The sequence below is a fragment of the Eutrigla gurnardus genome (genome assembly GCF_963514095.1).
Source record: "Eutrigla gurnardus genome assembly, chromosome: 23".
Classification (NCBI taxonomy): domain Eukaryota; kingdom Metazoa; phylum Chordata; class Actinopteri; order Perciformes; family Triglidae; genus Eutrigla; species Eutrigla gurnardus.
Window position 1 is genome coordinate 6,537,689 of NC_139934.1, and position 19,992 is coordinate 6,557,680.

General features: G+C 45.0%; 2 protein-coding genes across 3 annotated transcripts; both read right to left on the reverse strand.

The window, feature by feature from the left end:
• tmem179ba (transmembrane protein 179Ba) lies at positions 1 to 3,478 on the reverse strand. Of its 2 annotated transcripts, XM_084002611.1 has the most exons (6): positions 3,286 to 3,478; positions 2,416 to 2,612; positions 1,762 to 1,899; positions 1,545 to 1,623; positions 1,137 to 1,333; positions 1 to 992 (listed from the first exon to the last, which is right to left on the reverse strand). In XM_084002611.1, exons 1-6 carry the CDS (start codon positions 3,379 to 3,381, stop codon positions 890 to 892), a joined length of 810 nt encoding a protein of 269 aa, XP_083858737.1. In that variant the 5' UTR covers positions 3,382 to 3,478; the 3' UTR covers positions 1 to 889. The 2 variants fall into 2 exon arrangements, with proteins under 2 accessions (XP_083858737.1, XP_083858738.1); XM_084002612.1 differs by having other exon boundaries at positions 2 to 1,333; positions 3,286 to 3,470.
• A 1,452-nt stretch (positions 3,479 to 4,930) lies between these two features.
• On the reverse strand, positions 4,931 to 15,214 carry prox3 (prospero homeobox 3). The gene is made up of 7 exons (XM_084002592.1): positions 14,599 to 15,214; positions 12,597 to 12,677; positions 10,327 to 12,170; positions 10,134 to 10,235; positions 9,295 to 9,407; positions 8,687 to 8,792; positions 4,931 to 6,338 (listed from the first exon to the last, which is right to left on the reverse strand). The coding sequence occupies exons 3-7, from the start codon at positions 12,166 to 12,168 to the stop codon at positions 6,165 to 6,167; spliced, it is 2,337 nt and encodes a 778-aa protein (XP_083858718.1). The 5' UTR covers positions 12,169 to 12,170; positions 12,597 to 12,677; positions 14,599 to 15,214; the 3' UTR covers positions 4,931 to 6,164.
• Positions 15,215 to 19,992: the final 4,778 nt, after the last annotated feature.

Consider the following 19,992-nt stretch of genomic DNA (forward strand, 5'->3'; position numbering starts at 1 on the left):
GTTTGTTTTATTTGTATTTGAAAACATTACATCATAGCCAAAAATAACAAGAAGACACTTTTTTTTCCAAAAAGAAATACCTTTTAAAAAACGTCAGTACTTGTTGTCGACCACTAGAGGGAGACACAGTTCAACATTTCCCTCTAAAGTTTGTAGAAAAGCACATTTGGGCCATCGCTTTCAAATCTTTGGTTTATTGGTTTAAAAAAAAGAAGTTTCATCACTACAAACCCACCGGTTGATATTTTGACATGTTTTTTAGGTAAACTTCCTCTCAAACAGGATCAGATCGCTGCATGACCGAGACTAGACTCTTATATGTATAAAATAAAAATCCATTAAGTTTATTGTGTGATGCAATATGATGTCATAGCTGCTTCTTTTTATTCTCAGGCTGCAGCAAGTGTTTGTTTACGCGGCGTTTTTGTTCACAGTGAGACTGAACTGTCTTAAGATCACATGACAAACTCTTTAAAAACAAAAAAAAGTAAGAAACAAAAGGCCTCGACATAATGACATAATAAATCATAAATAAAGATACAAAAAAAAATGGTGGAAACACAAAATACAAACTTCTTTAAAAAAAACTACAAAAAAAAGACGTTTTTGAGGATAATTTGTAAAAATGACTGGTTTCCAATCTGAGCTCACTGATTAAATAAAAAAATACAAATGCCTGCATGAACTCCCATTTCTTGTCATGTAAACAGAAGCAGTTTCTGAGTGAACAAACACAGCGGCGAGACATTCGGCGTGTCACTTCACGAGTAGATGTGGGAAACGGATAAACAGACACATTGACAGGTTGACCTTTGAGGTCGTGAGGTCAGACAGGCTCAAAGGTTGTTGGTTACACACTCCGTCGCAGCCAGACGAGGTGGCCGAGTGGTTAAGGCGATGGACTGCTAATCCATTGTGCTCTGCACGCGTGGGTTCGAATCCCATCCTCGTCGAGGGGCAACGCTTCTATTGAATCTACGTGCCGCAACACCCTGAAGCAAACAAAGAGGTGGAATCACAACGGCGATTAGTTTCATGCGTTATCTCACAGCGTGTTTACCCTTTTTCCACATCTACTCTCACGTTATCGTGTGTGTGTGCGTGTGTGTGTTTGTTCGAGAGACGCCCGTCCTCACTGTGGCCTCGGGGGACGGTTGAAAAACGGCTCCGTCTCCGCCGCCGTCACCCCGGCGTCGTCGAAAAGCCCCCCGGCCGGCCCGCCGTAGCCCCCGTAGCCCCCCACGATCAGCTTGGACCCCGAACTCTGACGCCGCTGGACCACGACCAGGACCGCGATGATGATCCAGAAGAAGAAGTTCACCCACACCGCCGTCTGAAAGGAGGAGGGGGGGGTCACATGACACACGGGACGGACGTGAAGCTCTTTCATCTGAACAGTTAGTGATGGACACTAAACGAGGACGCTCTTTGAAGCACAGCTGCTGCTTCTCTGTAGCTATTTAGAGAATAAATCATCATGCTGACTGAATCAGAGAATAAAACCCTCTTTAAGTAATGGAACCCACTGAATGAAGCCCACTGACCTCGGCCTTGTAGAGGCTGTTGTAGAACCGTTCCCCTTTAAGTGGACTGACCCATTTCCTGGCCTGGGCCTCCTCGCATCTTTGGAGACGCGAATAGATCACGCGTTAGAAAAGGAGGAAAAGAAAGTGGAGTGTTTTTTACTTTCATTTCTGGGAGGTTTCAGGTGTGTGTGTGTGTGTGCGTGTGTGTGTGTGTGTGTGCGTGCGTGAGCGCCACCTGGTGATGTTTTGAACGCTCTGCGTGACGGAGGTGCAGAGCGAGTCGCGTCCGATCTTCAGCATGCAGCCCGTGATGAGCAGGAAGAACAGGAAGACGCCGCTCACGGCCATGATCAGGTTCATCCACATACGCTCCCTGAGAGAGAGAGAGAGAGAGAGAGAGAGAGAGAGAGAGAGAGAGAGAGAGAGACAGAGAGTGAGAGACAGAGAGAGAGACAGAGAGAAAGTGAGAGAGAGAGAGAGAGAGAGAGAGAAAGTGAGAGAGAGAGAGAGAGAGAGAGAGAGAAAGTGAGAGAGAGAGTGAAGCAATGGAAGAGACATATGATGTAAAAAACGACTGAATGTTACAATGAAACAACCACTCCAACATATATATATATATATATATATATGCTTTTTCTGTCAATGTTTTTGTACAGAATGTGTACTTATGTACTTATACAGCTGAAAAAGTAAAAAAGTAATTGTATGGAAATGTATATACTGTATGGTTGTTGAAGAAAACTACATAAAAATTAAGAAAATTAAAAAAAAAAAAACACTAAAATGGGCGGGAATATACAGCTGCAGCTTAAACACAATCATATGAGATATTCCTGTGTATAGTTGTGAATTAAGGTGGTTCCGAGGTGGTCGGTGACGTCACACTGACCTCCTGATCTCCCCGTCGATGCAGAGCGTGTACACCCAGTAGAGGGACAGCGAGAAGCACACCACCGCCACCATGACGGACACGGCCGACACGAAGTAGCAGAGGGACGGCGAGCTGGACGACTGGACGCCGATGACGTCAGCCGTCACGTTGTAGTTGACGAGCCCATAGAGCATACAGCGGCCCCCGAAGTTACCCTGGAGGAGAGGGTCATTATCGTTTCAGCAGCATTGTTGGAATAACTTCCTTTTTAACACACGCGCACGCGCGCGCGCGCGCACACACACACACACACACACACACACACACACACACACACACACACACACACACACACACACACACACAGCATCTGACTCTGATAATAGTTGGAGAGAGAGAGTGAATAATTTGGGCACGAGGAGCGCGGTCACATGATGACGAACGGTATCCGCGCGCACATCAACAGTTAATACACGCGCACATTTTTTTTTTTTTTCACACGAGCGTTTCCTGATTCGTTAAGAAGAGAAACTTGCCTGACTTTAAGCCTTAAATGTAACAATACTCTCAAGGGACAGGAAATCAGGTTTTTAAACTAACAAAAAAAAAAACACAAAATAAACTACTTATACATAATAATTCGTAAAATGTTATGCTGAATAAATACATATATATATTACGGTAACAATGTTGCCCAGAACAAACACAAATGAATATAAAAAGTATTTAACTGCGTCATTATGTTGACAAATACACCACAAATACAACCTCTGACGTGATTTTTTTTGTTTTTTTTGTTGTGAAACTTTTCGACGCGCAAAATAAGCGCGTGCATCCCGGAAGAGGATGGCTATTTAGGTATAACTTCGGCTTGTGGGTAAAAGTCACCTGGACTATGGTGATGGATGCGGCGGTAACGATCCCACAGACGAAGCAGCTGGCGTACAGACCCAACTCCAGCAGCAGCAGCCCCGTCAACGCCATCGTCCCGCGGCCAAGTTCCTGTCTGGGGGGGACGGAGACCAGCAGCAGAAACAAGGCGGCCGCGGTCAGATCAAACACGCTTCCGGTAAAGTCTTTCAAAATAAGATCAACAACGAGAATCGTACATGCTTAAACAATGTTGCAAACTTTCAAAAAATATATAAATATGTCGAGATTATTTTACAATCCACTCACCTGCTTCTTTAGCTGTGCAATATAACGATAATTTGGAAAACTGTTTGATTTCCGGCGCTTTTTTTGTTGTTTTTTTTGCCAAAAAAAAGTGACAAACCTTACCCTTTGGCTTCCCTCCCGCGTTTGGTTTGCTAGCAGCCACTGCTCCGCCACATAGCCACGTCCCGCTTATAAACGCGTAGAAAATCAACTATTTGTCACACAAATCTTGGACGCTGGTTGTCACGCAGAGCGATTTTCTGGGCTGAAACGGAAAGGCAAGCTAAAGGCTGTGGGAAACAGAAGGAAACGGACGATGGAAGGATGAGAGATGTTTTATTTGTTAAAAAAATGCATAAAAAGTTGAGTCCTATAATTCAGTCGACTATCAAGTGGCCAAGTTTAGTCAAACTGCAGGATTTCATGGCATTCCGGTGTGTTGGCCAGTGTGTGTGTGTGTGTTTGATGGCAACTTCATACCCCAATGCTTAATCAAACCTTGTGACTTACATGTCATATGACTGAGCCATTCTTAACACACGTTTCCCTTCCTGACACACACGTTTCACCAATAAATATGTATGCACAAATTCCTTTTTTTATTTTCAAGATTGACTTGAATCATGATGGAAATAAAAGCCCCTACATTGAAGGAGTTTCCCTTCCCTCCTTGTTAGGGTCATGTGATCTACACAAATGTCCAGTCCCTCCAGATGTGTTCTCATGACAAATGTCTGTGGAGCGTTCTAGTCGTGCATTCCCAATTCCACAGGCGTGATCGATTTTGTCTGCAGGGGAGGGACGCCACAATAGCATTCAAAGAGAGACGTTTTTATTGGACGGAGAAACTTCCACTCAATACTCACAAATGAAACTGCTGTCACAAGCCCTCACAGATGTGAGCTTTATTAATAGACAGCAGCTAATAATAGAGGGGAGGTGTTGAATTTGCGTGGCTGACGAAGACGATAAAGAAAAACTATGGGAGTTTGGGAACATTTGAGTGTATTTATGTCTTTCTGTTGCCTTTTCCTTTTTTAAATGCCAAACTTAAACTGGACTAAAACACACTGTTTTCTGCAAGACTTGTGGTTTTGGATACTTCAGAGAAACTGTGTGTGTGTGTGTGTGGTGTCTCAGGTGGCTACACTTAGTCCAGGCCTGAGCCTCTTACAAAGCCATCATCCAAGTATTAGTGTCAGTGAGAATGTGTGTGTGTGTGTGTGTGTTTTAGTGTTGTTAGATTAAAGGCTTAAAGTATGACGGTATTAGTGTTGGCTACCGGGACCTGAACATGTGATGTGTGTGTGTGTGTGTGTGTGTGTGTGTGTGTGTGTGTGTGTGTGTGTGTGAGAATCCAGACATCACAACACAAAGCTTGTATCACTTTAATTCACCGATAAGTTCAAACACCAAAAAAGATTTCACCAAAGTCCGGATGAGGCGATACAAATATGTACAATATAAAAAGAGGCGGTGAGAGAAAAAATCATTACGATACAAAAATGTAAATGCAAAATAGAGGGAAAAAACATGCGGCTGAAAACACGTCACGAATACTTCACGCCATACCTTTGGGAAAGAAATATATACTAACTAATTGTGCTTAGCATCACATTAAAAGGAATATACAGAACTGAATATTTCAACAATAAGAGTACGTCAAGGAAACAACAAAACATTCATTTTACTTTTTTTTTTTTCATTTTTAAAATTCAATATATTGTCCCTCTTGGCAGATCTTAAATTACATTTTGATTACATTGTGCCATCATGTACAAAAGTTATACAATAATTCAATATTGAACAAAGCAAAAAAATCCACCGACTGAAACCACCAGTTCTCTAAAAGAAGGGCAACAATATAATCGCATTAATTAGCGTTTCTCCTCACTCGAGCCTGATTTCTCAGTGGATACAAAACAAAAAAACGACTTCAGATGAATCCAAGCATGACAGCTGTGTGTTGGTGGAGAGGGAAAAAAGGGAAAGCATCCTCACAGCCGTGACAAATGGATCTAAATAAACACAGGACAGTTACTTTCAAGCAAACGCTCATGTTTGATTCTCCGACGTGAAACTGAGCCCTGAGGGAGAGCAGCTTAGAGATGTTTGGGTGTGATAGCTGGGTGCTGTTTGTGCAAAATTACACAGCAATGTCACTGCTTTATGTTAAATTATCTATTTTGTGTCCATGCTTGAAAGCTATTATGAATGAGTGTGTAGCTCAAGGTAACACCAGCATACACAGCAAGTGTGCATTTGTCCATGAAAACCGGTCTAATCCAGCTCCAGTGGCTTCAACGGCAGTTTCTTTTCTTTTCTTTTTTTAAATCAAACCTGTGATTTCACAAGTCAGCTGACTGGTGAAGAATGTTAGGAGAGGGAATTCCTGTTCCGTCCAGTTATAATGCAATGGTGTGGTCACGTTCCTCGATAAGTGTGGTCACAAGACTCACAGCACCGAGGGCGTTAGCATCTATTCACCCTTCTCTGTCCAAATTAAGCCTGAATGTGTGTGAAATAAAAATACATTTACATTATTTCCCCAGTTTGTGTTTTATGCATGCGTTGGAGTACATGTACCAGATGAGAGAGTGGTCAGGTCATCAGCCGACGGGGCAACCGGGCAGTCTGAAGGCGTCTGGTACGGGGCTGTCGAGTTTACAGATTATCTTATATATGCCTTTCTTCCAGCAGGGGTCGCTGTCCCTCCCGGTCCAAATGGCTGAGTAGAACTCCCTCAGAGCCACTTCTGACACCTCCATAAACCTCTCCGGGACCTGCAGAGCGCAGACGTGAGTGTTAGAGGATGAAACACATCAAAGCCCACAAAAATAGAGCTAAAAAAATACATTTATTTACATAAAAACCCATAATCAACGCAAACCAAGCATCAGTTAAAAAAAATCATAAATTTAACAATTACGTCCACACTTCTTTTGCATGCAAAACAACATTAACGACGCACGCATCGCACGTGGGCAGCGGTGCCGTTTAATGGAGCGTGGGCTTAATTACGGTGAGTAATTACAGCTGTGCTCATCCTGCTGTATGACGTGACAGAATATGTTCCCGGTTTCTAGCCGAGCAGAAGTCCAATCAGCCAGTCATCTCATAAAACACCTGCGTAGGGAAGTGAGTGGAGGCAGCTGCACCGCTCCACGCTCGTAATGAGCAGCCAGTTTTAGTGTAGTTCAGTTTATTTGTGAAAAATATCAATATTTTATTCATTTTAAGAGAAATTTGAGGCAACTGAAGGAAAAAGTGCTCATAATCTCCATAATGTTGGTTTCAACTCCATGTTTCTACCCTGCAAAACATGGCCGGTTAGCTCAGTTGGTTAGAGCGTGGTGCTAATAACGCCAAGGTCGCGGGTTCGATCCCCGTACTGGCCACGGTTCGTTTTTCAGTGCAGGTGTGAGGTCATATATAATCGTTATGACTAAAAGAAAACCCACAACAAATAAGCAATAATCTCTTAAATCAAAGCAAAGCAAAGCAATGTTCACCTTAGTGGAAATGTTATTTATATTAAAGTTATTTTATTTTACTGTTGGGATTTGTTGTACTTCTCAAGGTTGCCCACCATATATATAGTGATATCTGATTGATCGATTGACTGGTAGCTATACACATCAACAACAAGGCCGGTTAGCTCAGTTGGTTAGAGCGTGGTGCTAATAACGCCAAGGTCGCGGGTTCGATCCCCGTACTGGCCACGGTTCGTTTTTCAGCATTAGTATGAGGTGTTTCCAGGGAGGGAGAGAGATAACTGTCATCATAGAAAGCAAACCTGTTGGTCTATTACATCAATAATAAATCAATAAGATACCAGTTTATCTTGGATTTGATGAAATCCAGAAAATATTATATATAAAATTCACAATTAATTAACAATTAACCTTTCTGGATATTTAAATCCACATTTTTTAATTTGATTTATTCTACAATTACAACTTTTTCTAATTCAATTAGTTTGTGTGATCACTCATAATACACGTCTAATATCTTAATTGATCGTACAATCAGTAGCAAGGTACAGCAGGAGTTCATGGCCGGTTAGCTCAGTTGGTTAGAGCGTGGTGCTAATAACGCCAAGGTCGCGGGTTCGATCCCCGTACGGGCCACGTAGCTTTTTCAGCAGATGTATGAGGTGGCAGGTTCTGTCCCAGTAATGGGCCGATGCTTCTCAGGGAGAACAAAGTGTTAGCAACTCGTAGTCTATAAATAATCACAGAAAAGTAGTCTGCATGCAGTGAAACCACGGAATCACAAGCTGCACCCTGAAAAACTACTTCCACTTTCTCTTGACATGGAAGTACATTTACTTCAGTACAATTATCAGGTACTCGACTATTTTAATCATTCTTTTGCTATAGATATGAATAAAAATAGTATACAAAAACACAATGCAGTCAATTAAACCACTCAACAATATAGGATGTAACTTAAATGTAAAATATGAATTTGTGTAAAAACATGAACACTGGCTGTCAGTTCAAAATCAGCTGGAAAGCTGCCTTCAGTTAATTCTATTGCTTATTGAGAGTATCTAAGCAAATATAATAATCTATCAGAGCATCAGTGGTGATGAAGAGCCATCCGATGTCATTCTGAATATGAGGCTAAGCTCAGTTGGTTAGAGGATGCGAGTACGGGCCAATGTACTTTTGGCAAAATCACTTAATGTCCATCAAACAGCCTCACATTTCAATACGACTATTTCATCCACATTTGCCCAGAAATGAAGTCAAATGGTTTGTGGGGCAAACATGCATATATTTGTATAAAATTCCCCCCGAAAAAATGCACAAAACCTTTATGAATCATCTGAGAAGAGTCACAAAATGCAATCAGCCAGAGCAAAAATGAGAAATTCTGACATTAGTAGAAAAATGCAACTCCATTTTCATGGCTTTTTCATATGACAGTATATGAAAAACACAAACACACATCTGTCAGTCAGAGCACCAGCAATCCTGCACCGAACAAACCGAGGCCGAGTCATTATAGACACGCTGCACACCGACACGCTGCACGCCGACACGCTGCACGCCGACACGCTGCACGCCGACACGCTGCACGCCGACACGCTGCACACCGACACGCTGCACACCGACACGCTCACCTGGTAGACGTTACTTTTATTGTAGTGCATGTTGAGTATGCGGTAAAGCTCCGAATCACGGCCCACTCGCAGCTGGCTCTCTCTGCCCAGACGAGGTGCACCGTCCCTGGATCACACAGACGGCACAAACACCCTCATTTATATTGAATCATCATGAAATCCACGCTGAAATGTATTTGTGGCATTCTATTCCATAAGTATTATTTTACTAGTAGTATTTTGGAAAATCCTACTGAATATTTCTAGGTGTTTATTACGTTCAATAAGCATTTAAGTACACTTAGAATTACATACACAGTCATGTCTGATGTTTCCTGGATACCTGTGACAATAGTGGTGGGGATTTCTGTAAATTCATGCTTCATATAGTAAATTAAATAAAAAATAGCTATAATAACTGTCGGAGAGGAAGCCATAACGCTTCGCACCGTTGCATAAAACAGGAAAATCCTGCAACATGACAGAATGATTCGCAATTTCCTTTCTGCAAATGACCAAACATGCAGCATATGCACACAGCATCATAAACCGGTCACACAATAGAAGTTTTCTTGTTTTTTTGCAGCAAAAAATGAGCTTAACGTGAGCCGGCGCCCACTCAAACCGACCGGGTGAGAGCCTCGCGGACGGCCTGTCGGGCGAAGCGCTCCATCTGGATGTAGAAGAACTCTCTGAAGTTACTGAACCATTTAATCATCTGGGAGGTCACACAGCGGTTAAACTAGACAGTGGACAGGAAAACAGCAGGACAGATGGTGAGCAGGTGAGGACAGGAGAGTGCTTATTACATTATTTCATTTAGCAGTCATTATTGGAGAAAGAAAATAGAGCTTTTCGTCTTTTCACTTTTGTTTTGGTTGCTTTATAATGGAACACATATTAATGTGCGTTTCAGAATTATTGGCAGATTTATTCCTCTTAACATTTATTCAAACAAATAAAAGGCTTTTTTTGTTTTAATTGTCTCATCAAAAAACGTAATGTATTGTTTGTTGCATTTGTCTTTTATTATATTATTAATTATTATTATTCATACTGACTGTATTTCCAGTAAAGTTCTGTTTGAAATATACATATAAATACACTTTTATCTGTTGATTATTGAGAATATCAGCACTGGATATGGAGGGATCATTCATCTAAGCAAATATAGGAACAACAAAGACTAATATCATAATGATTACAGACTGAATGGCCGTCCTACATATTTTAAAAAACATGGCTGGTCAGCTCAGTCGATTAGAGTGTGGTGCTAAAAAGGTTATGGGTTGATGGTGTCATAATATTCACACAGCTCAGAAAACAGACTTTTTCAAGGTTGCTGTTAATTGAAATTTCAAATTGTTACATTTACTAAATGTTGTGCCTTCAGAGGGAAATATTATACTTTCTACTTCAGGTATTTGACTGTAGTTCTTTGTGACTTTGCAGATGAAAACAAACACACCTTGACATCGGGGAAGTAAGTCTTGAGCGTATTGGAGCTGGGATAGCGAGCGTAGAAGAACATGAGCTTGGCTTTCTTCAGATGGCAGGGAGACAAGCCCTCCTGGGTGTATACATGAGGCCAGTTAAGGAGACGCATCACTTTTACACTCATCGACACACATCTCCCTCATTTCCTCCCCCCTTTACTCTACTGGCAAAAAGGATATTCCCCCGGCGGTCAGGTAGAGTTCTCCTCCGTCCATCCCTCCGCCTCCTCGCATCCCCCCGTCTCCCCTCATCCCTCTCTCCCGGCCCCCGTGAGCGTGGCGAGCCAGGGAGGGGTCCAGGTGACCGAGCATGGGGAGGGGCGGGAAAGAAGGGTGAGACGAGGGGTGAGACGAGAACTCCAAGAAGGGGTCAGAGTTCAAATAGTCCTTGCGGGAGGGGGGGAGGTGGGCGAGCTGAGGGTGGTGGAGGGAGCGAGAGAAGAGCTGCTGCATGGAGTAGTGGAGGAGGGGGAGAGGCAGGGGGGGAGGGGGGGGAGGAGGAGGAGGGGGAGGTGCGGGGAAGGAGGAGGAAGAAGAAGAGGAGGAGGAGGAGGATGGGTGAAAGGAGAGGTCCTTGGGTTGGGAAGACGGAGGCAGGAGGTTCGGGTGAGAAAGGGGAGGCGGGCGAGGTAGGGAAGGGTGATGAAGGGGGAGGTTCGGGTGAGAGGGATTAAGGTGAGTAGAGAGAGGCGGGCCGAGGAGTGGGTGGGCTTTTCGGATGTCAGGTGACCTCTGAACGGCCAATGGCATCGCCAGCTCCGATGTTTCACTGAGATGAGGCTGTCCCGGAGGCAGGACGCTCCTTTTCTGCTCCTGCTTCTCCCTCTCTCCAGCCTGCCTTCCCGTCTTCTCCTCCTTACCTCTCAGTTTGTCCTCCCCTCTGCCTCTCGTCAACAGCCCCATCCACACGCCCGTCTCCCTCCCGCCGTCGTTTCCCGCGTCGGGCGGGAGGAAAGAGATGGCGGCGGGCGGCGAGGAAGGAGTGACATCCGCCATCTCGGTGTAAAGGCGGAGGACTCGGTCGATGACTCGAGCCACGGCGCTGCCCAGCTCCACCTTCAGCGCCTGAGCGAACTTCTGCCCTCCCTCCTCGCCCTCGTCTTCCATCCCCCCGTGCCAATCTCCTCTCACCAGCCCGCCGCAGTCCAACCACAGCCCCGCCCCCTCCATCACACTCTCCAAGTGCAACCCTGCTCCTCTTCCTCCTCTCTCCATCCTCCCGTCTCTGTCCTTCTGTCTCTCCTCTCTCTGTTTGTGGAAGCTGTCAAAGGGGGAGATGGAGAGAAGGGAGAAAGTTTCCTTTTCCATCTCTCCGCCGTCAATGTCCTCTTCGTCATACATGGCTTCTGTAATGTCCTCCTCCTCCATCATCCCAGCTTCTCCTCCCCTGTTGCCGCACCTCCTTTTCTTGTCCTCTTCTTCTGCCATGTGCTTTTCCCCGAAAGCCCGCCACACTTTCTCCTGCAGGGCCTGCAGCCTCTCTCTCGCCTCGTCCAGCTGTTCCTTCAGCTCCTCCCTCTCCCTTCGCTTCCCCTCCCTCGCTCCCTCGCGCCTCCTGCCTCCCTCGTCATTCTCTCCGTCTCTCGCTCGGCTCTCCAGCTTCAACCTCTTCACTTTAAGGACGTCCCGACTCCACTTGGAGGCGACGGCGGCGTCGCCGTGCCTCTTCTTAGCTCCCAGCAGGCCGTCCTCTCCGTCCTCCTCTCTTCCCTCCATGCCTTGCTCCTCCTGTCCGTCCCTCTCTCCCCTTTCTTCCTCCAAAATTCTGTCCTCCAGGTGTCTGTGAGCGGTGAGGCTTGCGTTGAGTTGCCCTCCAATCCTCCTGGGGGCTCCGCCTGGCTGGAGGAGGTGATGGATGAGGGGGAAGCCGGGGGGTCTGAAAGGTGGAGCAGGACGACCTGCGCTGGGCTGAGGATGAACCCCAGGCAGATCTGTGGAGCCGTGAGTGGCGGCAAATGCATGAATCTGGGGAGCAGAGTCACTGAACAGATCTGTGGGGGAATCCATCACTGGAGGAAGACAGAAAAAACATGCATTATGTTTTGCATAAGAAGGGGATGAGCTGGGGAGAAAGGGGGATGTTGGCCACATTCCAATACATTGATTTAGTTGATCTCCAGGTTGAAGGTGAGCAGAGATTATCTCTTATCAGGTCCCAAATCGTCATCTACCAATAAGAGTGCAACACCGCCACCAGGAGAAGATATCAATCAGTGCATACACACCAACACACTCCTGATTAACTGGATGCATGTTCAAAGGCACACATAAACGTGTATTTTACAGCTTATTATTAGTACTTTTACTTCAGTAAAGGATCTAAATACTTCTTAAGGGCCCTCACTTTAACATAATATGAAATCAGGTTTCTGTATTCGTGACTGCAGCGTGTTGACAGATGAATAGATGCATATCACACATGACTTCTGCTTTACCTGGACGGAAAAACAGGTCTCCACAGGACACGGCCACTTCCACTTGTAATAACAATGAGCTGCAACGGCCTTCGCATAGAGCTGCAAAAACATAAACACGGCGACAGTTTTCAGTTAGGAGAAGATGACTTCCCAAACGGTTATTCAGAGTGTTTTTGTACCACGTCATGGTAGGGAGGGGGGATAGCACAGCGCAGACCAGAACCACCTGATGGGGGGCTGAGAGAGGGGTCAACAGACTGGGGGGGCTCGGTGCTGGCGTTGCAGTATAGGTCAACATCTGGCTCGTGATCTTTGTCACGTCACCCGCTGCTCTTCAGGCTACCTTTTCCTGTTTCTCTCAACCGCCTGCTGTCTAAGAAAGCATAAATGTGACAAAATGGACGCGGACCTCGCCGCAAAGCAGCATATTTGCTGGAAAATGTGTGTTTTTTTTAAAATATAAAACACCGACGGAGGGTACTCGTGCGTGGCCTCGCTACAATACCCGGAAAAAGCTTGTAAAACAGAATCGTGAAAGCCGTGTCGATGAATAACAGTATATCTCACTATTTAATCGAGATCAAAAACTCACATTCCCACTCCTTTTTCTCTACCTATAACCTCCCCTCCCTCCCTCCCTCCCCCCTTTTTCCTTCCTCTCTATCCCTCTCTCATCCTCTCTTCCTCTCCTCTCTCTGTTATCAGTGCAGGCAGCTTGTTAAACACTGTTTGATCAGAGTGTTTACCGTCAAACACACACACACACACACACACACACATTACACGTTCACACAAAAGAGAAAGAGGCTTGAGAGAGGGCTGACAATGGTCAATGGTCCTTGGGGAGTGCAATGGAGAGAGCATGTATATATGTGCATATGTGAGTGTGTGTGTGTGTGTGTGTGTGTGTGAACAGCGGTCCTACTTAGCATTGATCACACCCTTAATCCACTTCAGATGGATGCACTACTGCTCACCGAACAGAAAGATGGATGGATGATAAATGGACAGATGTGAGGACGCGCTAAAAGAGGTGTAGCAGGCGGACGAACACGGGCAGAATTTAACATTTCAAGGCAGAGTGAGCTACTTGATCATCAGTGGTTGGATTTTTTTTTTTTAAATGATCACACGATAAGATATATACAGACAGGCCAATGCATAGGTCCCCCCGGTGCAACATGAAGAGAATAATCCCCCTATAAATAGCTAAATATCAATTATTCAAATGCCCTGTCCTCTCTACTATAATACAGCCCAGATGGCAAACCAGCCAATGCGCTTATATATCAGGGACAGATTAGCTTTTCAAAGCCATGCAGAAAGCTGCATAAAATATGAACACTGAGCAATGAAAATGAAAGCTATTAACCAATAGATTAGACCTGAGAATGGTCGGCTTCAAGGACTGCTTGTGTATGGCTCTCACTGGGAAAACTGACACACACACACACACAACTCACTGGGTGTCTATTGATGTAGGCTGTAAATAATGTATATTTAATCATTCTCATCTGGGTGTATGTAATCATAGCGTGTGATAATAAAAAATACATAAAATATATCACCAACAGGTTATTCCTCCATGTCTTCCTTATTTAAGCAGTTTATATTTACTCAAAAAAATATATTTTTTGTTTTTTAAATGGGTTTACATACTTTGTTTTAATTATATTTTCATATCTATCTATCTATAAATCAATCTATCTACTTTGACTAATTTATATAATGTCTCATGCTTATGTTTGAAGCCTCCGCGTGGCAACATCTGCCGGTTCTGCCACGCGAGAGGAATCCGCTTTGGCCATTCGGACGCACGAGCTGTCAGTTTGTTTGTGTGCGCGCGCGCCCGTGCCTCGTCCTGTGACTAATTGGCAGCGGTGGACTAATGTCGCAGTATGAAAGGGGGGGTGGGGGGGAAACAAACACACACACACACACAGAGACCACAACTAGCTTCTCCAACGTGGAAAATGTCACGTAAAGTTTAATTTAAAAAAAAACAATGTAACTCACTCACAGTCACAGAGACGAGCTCGCGCCGTGTCCGCTCTCTCCCCCCCGCAGCTTCCTCACTCCGCTGGCCGCTCGTGTGCGCTCCGCCTCGGTCGAGTGTCTTCAGCTGGCACCGGGCGGGCCTCGGACATCGGTGCGGACGGAAAAAAAAAAAAAATTACCAGCGACTTTTTCGGCAATTTCCTCCTCTACTCTTTTTTTTTTTATTTCTTTGTTCCGTAAACTCTCCTCTCACCAACCGCACTCCTCTTCACTCTAGTTCTGTCACTGCGCGGGCTTTTTCTCCCTTTTTTTTTTTTTTTTCGTCCACTCGCTCGTCAATCCATCTATCTGCTGGCATCATCCTCCTCGCGCGCTGCTCCCGCCGGTGTGGAGTGGCGCGCGCGGTGGGCGGGCGTGCAGGCTCGAGAGCTGGCCACTTGACGGTCCGGTCCCTCCCATGTTGGCATGACCCCCAGTACGTGCACGCACGCACACAAACTTGATTTCACATTAATGCCATTACCTCTTTTTTTTTTTTTTTTTTTGCTGATTCAAGATAGCAACAGTGTGCAGATGGATAGTAGTCTACACCTGGACCCGGACCTGGACCTGGACCAGGACCGAAGAGGATTCCTAAAGAGGCCGAACATATAAAGCTGAAGCAGGAGTGAAAGTCAAGTCACTCATTAACACTTTTATCTCATCACAGGAATTTTCTTTGAACCCGACACTGATTTTCACACAGTTTGTAACCATTTAACATCAGAATCACCCAGAATTGAGCATAATTAGCTTGCTGTGGATCTTTATTCAAGTTAAAAAGTGTGCAATTATAGTGCAAATATGATGTTATATATCATCTGCCATCAAATTTAAACTTTTTTTTACATGTTGAAATACAAGGAAAGTTTCTTTTTAAATCTCCAAGGTGATCCACCTTCAGTTGCTCAAAGACATTTAGTTGCAGAGAAAAAATAAATAAATGACCGTAGCTGCTTGACCTTGAGCAGCACTAACCTGTTGCTGGGGAATGTTACCTATCTCATTCAGCCGGCCACCATTTCTAACTTTGCTCACATGTTCTGATTATCTCTATTAAGGATTATTTCTATTCACCTGTGAACCCCCCCCCCCCCCCTCCATTTCCATCTCATTTCTGTCTTTTTCTACTTCTGATTAAAAATGGTAAGGCACTGAATGATGAAAGGTCGCAGTTGTTATGGAAACGAGGCTGGTAACAAAAGCTGGACATGGGTGCATAGGGGGAGAGAGAGAGAAAGAGGAGGGGGGGGGGGGAACGCAGAGGAAAAAGAGGGAGATGCGACTGAATAAACATAAATACGCAGAGAGGAGGAGAGGGAAGGAAAGAGAGAAAGTGAGAGAGTGTGTGTGTGTGTGTGTGTGAGAGAGAGAGAGGTCTGAATAAATAAAAGCATATAGAGGGAGGAGGGCGAGAGACAGCGAGGTCATGAAATGATGGCTGCATCTGCAATAATAAATAACAAAAGATATTACCAGGTTTTTTTTCTTTCACAAAGGTGTGTGCTCCTGTGTGTGTGTGTGTGTGTGTGTGTGTGTGTGTGCGTGTGTGTGTGTTGGACGGAGTGGCAGAGTGGGAGAATGCAATTGATAGATAATACATGGAACCGCAGCACAAGCTGGAGAATACTAAAATGCCCAAATTGTTCACAGCAAAGCCGGAAAAAACCAACTAAAATTGTGCAGGAGTGTGTGTGTCGGCGCGGTAACGTCATCTCTCGCAGGGCTCGTATTATGTTAACCACTTAGACCAACATCAAACACTCTCTCTCTCACACACACACACACACACACACACTTCAGTGCGAGCATGAAGGTGCCAGCCATATAAATAGGACGTCCCAGAGCGAGAGATATAAAGAGAGAGGGGCTGACGGAGAGAGAGAGATTGTAAATTCAAAGGGGAGACAGAATGGGGTGAGAAAAAAAGGATGGGGAGGAGGGGGGGGGGGGAGTGAATAAAATGAGAGAAACAGCGAGGGCAAGAACAGGAGGGGGGTGAGGACGGATAGATATGAAAGGATCAATAGATGGCATAAAGTGTGTGTTCATTGATTTGCTTTGAGTGTGATGGGGAGAGGAAGAGGGGGAGGATAGAAAAAGCAGGGGAGGAGAGTTAGCCGTGATGAAGAGGAAGGGAGTGAGAGCTATGAAAGCACAATGTGAGGTATAGAGTCCTAATTAAGGCGGCATTAATCAATATATTTATATTAACAACGGGGTCAAACGCGTGATGTAAAAAGGGGTCACGGATGGCGGCGAAGCCACAGAGAATTACCACCGATTCCGTGCGTAACCCTCCGCTCCACGGAGCAGTTTAGCCTCTCTTAGCTCATTACTGTCGTTTGATGCAAACCCCACACTAATTCCCAAACGCAGCAGGCTGCCGATTTCAGGAAAAGCTCTGATAAAACCGCCACAGCGCGCCGCCCAGCACCAAACGGCTCACAGAGGAAGAAGTTAGCTAACCAGCTGGCGAAACAAATCGGAGCGTTTAGCAGCTAAAGAGATATTCCCCCAGATGGAGACCAAAACAGAGCTAAAAGGAGAGCGAGTATTGGATGTTGCTTTATAAGGTGATTCTATGCAGATGAGGTTTCAAAAATAATTAATTATTAAGGACCCTTTAAACAAATTCCACTACTTATTGTTATGTTTTTTACCTTTATCTTCTTTGGGACCGAACCTGAATTACATTATTATTATTTGATCAAGTTTGATCCAATTTGAAGCAGCAGATCCTCAGATATTCTGACTTTAAGTCCTCAAGCTCCTAAAACCACATTTCCCATAATGCACCTCAATAGCATCTTTCATGACACACTTCTTGGCCCCTAAATGACTCCTTGTTGCTAACCTCCCATCCTCAGATTGCAATACATTCTTTTGTGTTCAAATGTTTACCTCCAGATAGTCATGACCCCGATGACATCACCATGACATCATCGTTACGCTTTAATTTTTCAAACTGTATGTAAGTTGTATTCTAGTGAATCACCTCACAGTCGTGAACCAGTGAAATGGACACCGAGAGACAGACAGCATATGTCAAGATTGACAGTAACAGAGAGAGAGAGAGACAGGTTGGAGCATGTGGGTGAGACAGACAGACAGACAGAGAGAGAGAGAGAGAGAGAGAGAGAGAGAGTGTTTGTGTGTGAGAGAGATGGGAGTGTGTGAGAGAGAGACAGAAGTGTACTCAAATAGCTCAGGGCAAGGTGACAGAGGGAAACAAACGGACAGAGAGGGATAACAAGCTCATAGAGGGGGGATTGTGTGTGTGTGTGTGTGTGTGTGAGAGAGAGAGAGAGAGAATGAAAGTAAAAGGAAGAGACAGAGGGCGGAAGGGGAGAGGGAGAGAGGAAGTTGAGGGAACAAAAACAAAAACAGGGAGAGAGTGAGTGAGAGTGTGTATATATGTGTGTGTTTGTGTGTGTGTGTGTCGACAGCCGAAGGTGTCAGAGTGTGCTGTTTGGCTTAATGATGACCCACTGGGCATGTAGGTCATAACGGTTTGTGTCTCAAAGCCATGACTGGATGCCTGTGTGCATCCATTAGTGTGTGTGGGAGTGCATGTGTGTTTGTGTGTGTGTGTGTGTGTGTAAATAGAAACTCGCCAGACACACGCATGTAAAGTGGGTCTCTTAGCGATGCGTTTAAGGGTGCGTTTGGTCAGAGGTTGGAGAAGCAGTTTTTCTAGTCGGTGGGACTCAATAGATGCTTCCACGCACACACACACACACACACACACACACACACACACACACACACACACACACACACACACACACACACACACACACACACACACACACACACACACACACACACACACACACACACACACACCGCAAATCCAGCTTTTTGGCACCAACGCTCACACACCAACGGCCGACCTTCATGTCATACATGCACATTCAATGCAGCATGTATGCCACTAAATTATGCACAAATACACACACGCATCTTTTTCTTTTGATCTCTCATGACAACACACACATTAGCTCTCTCTCTCTCTCACACACACACACACGCACACGCACACACACACACACACACACACACACACACACAGGGGGAAGCTATTATGCTCTCAGGCTGGAGTGTTTTGATGGTATAATTGCAGTGACCAGTGAGGAGAAAGAGACAGAGGGAGGGATGGAAAGAGGGATGGGGATGGAGGGAGAGAAAAAGAGGAGAGTGCTGACACTCTCAGCATGCTAATGTTGCGAGGCTCTACCCCCCCTCCAACCACCCCTCTGATTTCATCCCTCCCTCCATCCATCTCTTTGTCTCTCCATCTTCCTCCCTATCACCACATCCTCTGCATTTCACAGGTGCAGCACTAGAAAGAGAGGGAGCGACGGACAGAGAGGTGGAGAGATGAGAGGAAAAGAGGGATACATAACAGGACGGAACAATGTTATCTCTCGCTTTCCCTGCCATCCCTCCATCCTCTTCAAGCTCCCCACAATGCTCAAAACAAAGCATGCAAAAGAGAGGTACGGCAGGATGAAAATAGAGGAAGAGGGAGGGTCAGTTTTTCCATCCCTTTAACAATGGAGGGATGATCTCTGCTTATCCTCTAATCGTGTCCCTCCTTTTTTCCCCTCTCCTCCGTCCACTCTGTTATCTCTGGCTCCCTGCAACCCCTCTTTTTTTCCTCATCTGCCGAGAAAAAAGGGTAGCCTTTTTCCTCACGCTGGCCTCCCTTCTTTTTTTTCTTTTTTTTTGTCGCCTCTCCATCTGTTTGTCCTTCCACTCCTCCCTCCATCCCTCTCTCCTCTCCAGAGAAGGGATTCTGCTGTATGGCACTGATCTCTTTCCGCTTTTTCCCCTCCTCTTCTCTTTTGCACCCCACTTCCTCTCCTCTCTCAATCAAGCCCTCTCCTCTTTTGTTTCAGTCGGAAAATACCAAACTTTTGACAGGAGGCTGGTTCTTTATGATATAACTGAAAACATGCCTGCAGAAGAAACAAAAAAACAATACAGTCTTATTACCTGTAACAATGAATTCAGGTTAATATGCGGCACGAGAGAAAACAGTTATTTGCAGGTGTGTTTTCATTTGATGACTGTATATCTGATGACAGAGTTCATCCACAGTGCAAGTCCTGTTTTGCTCACCAGTCCGGCAGCTTATTATAGCTGAGCGCGAAGCTAAACAGCTGCTTTGCTGTCGGAAATTGCTCAGCTGAGAAAAATAAATGTGAGATTTAGGTTGGAGAACATGGGGAGCAGAGGAGCTTCTGCACTGGAGTGTAATTGATATGATCTAACGGACAACAGCGCCTTCCAGAGGTGCTGCCTCGCTACTGCAAACATGTAAACTACTCTGAAATGATGCACTATAATATTAGCCACATACATCACAGTA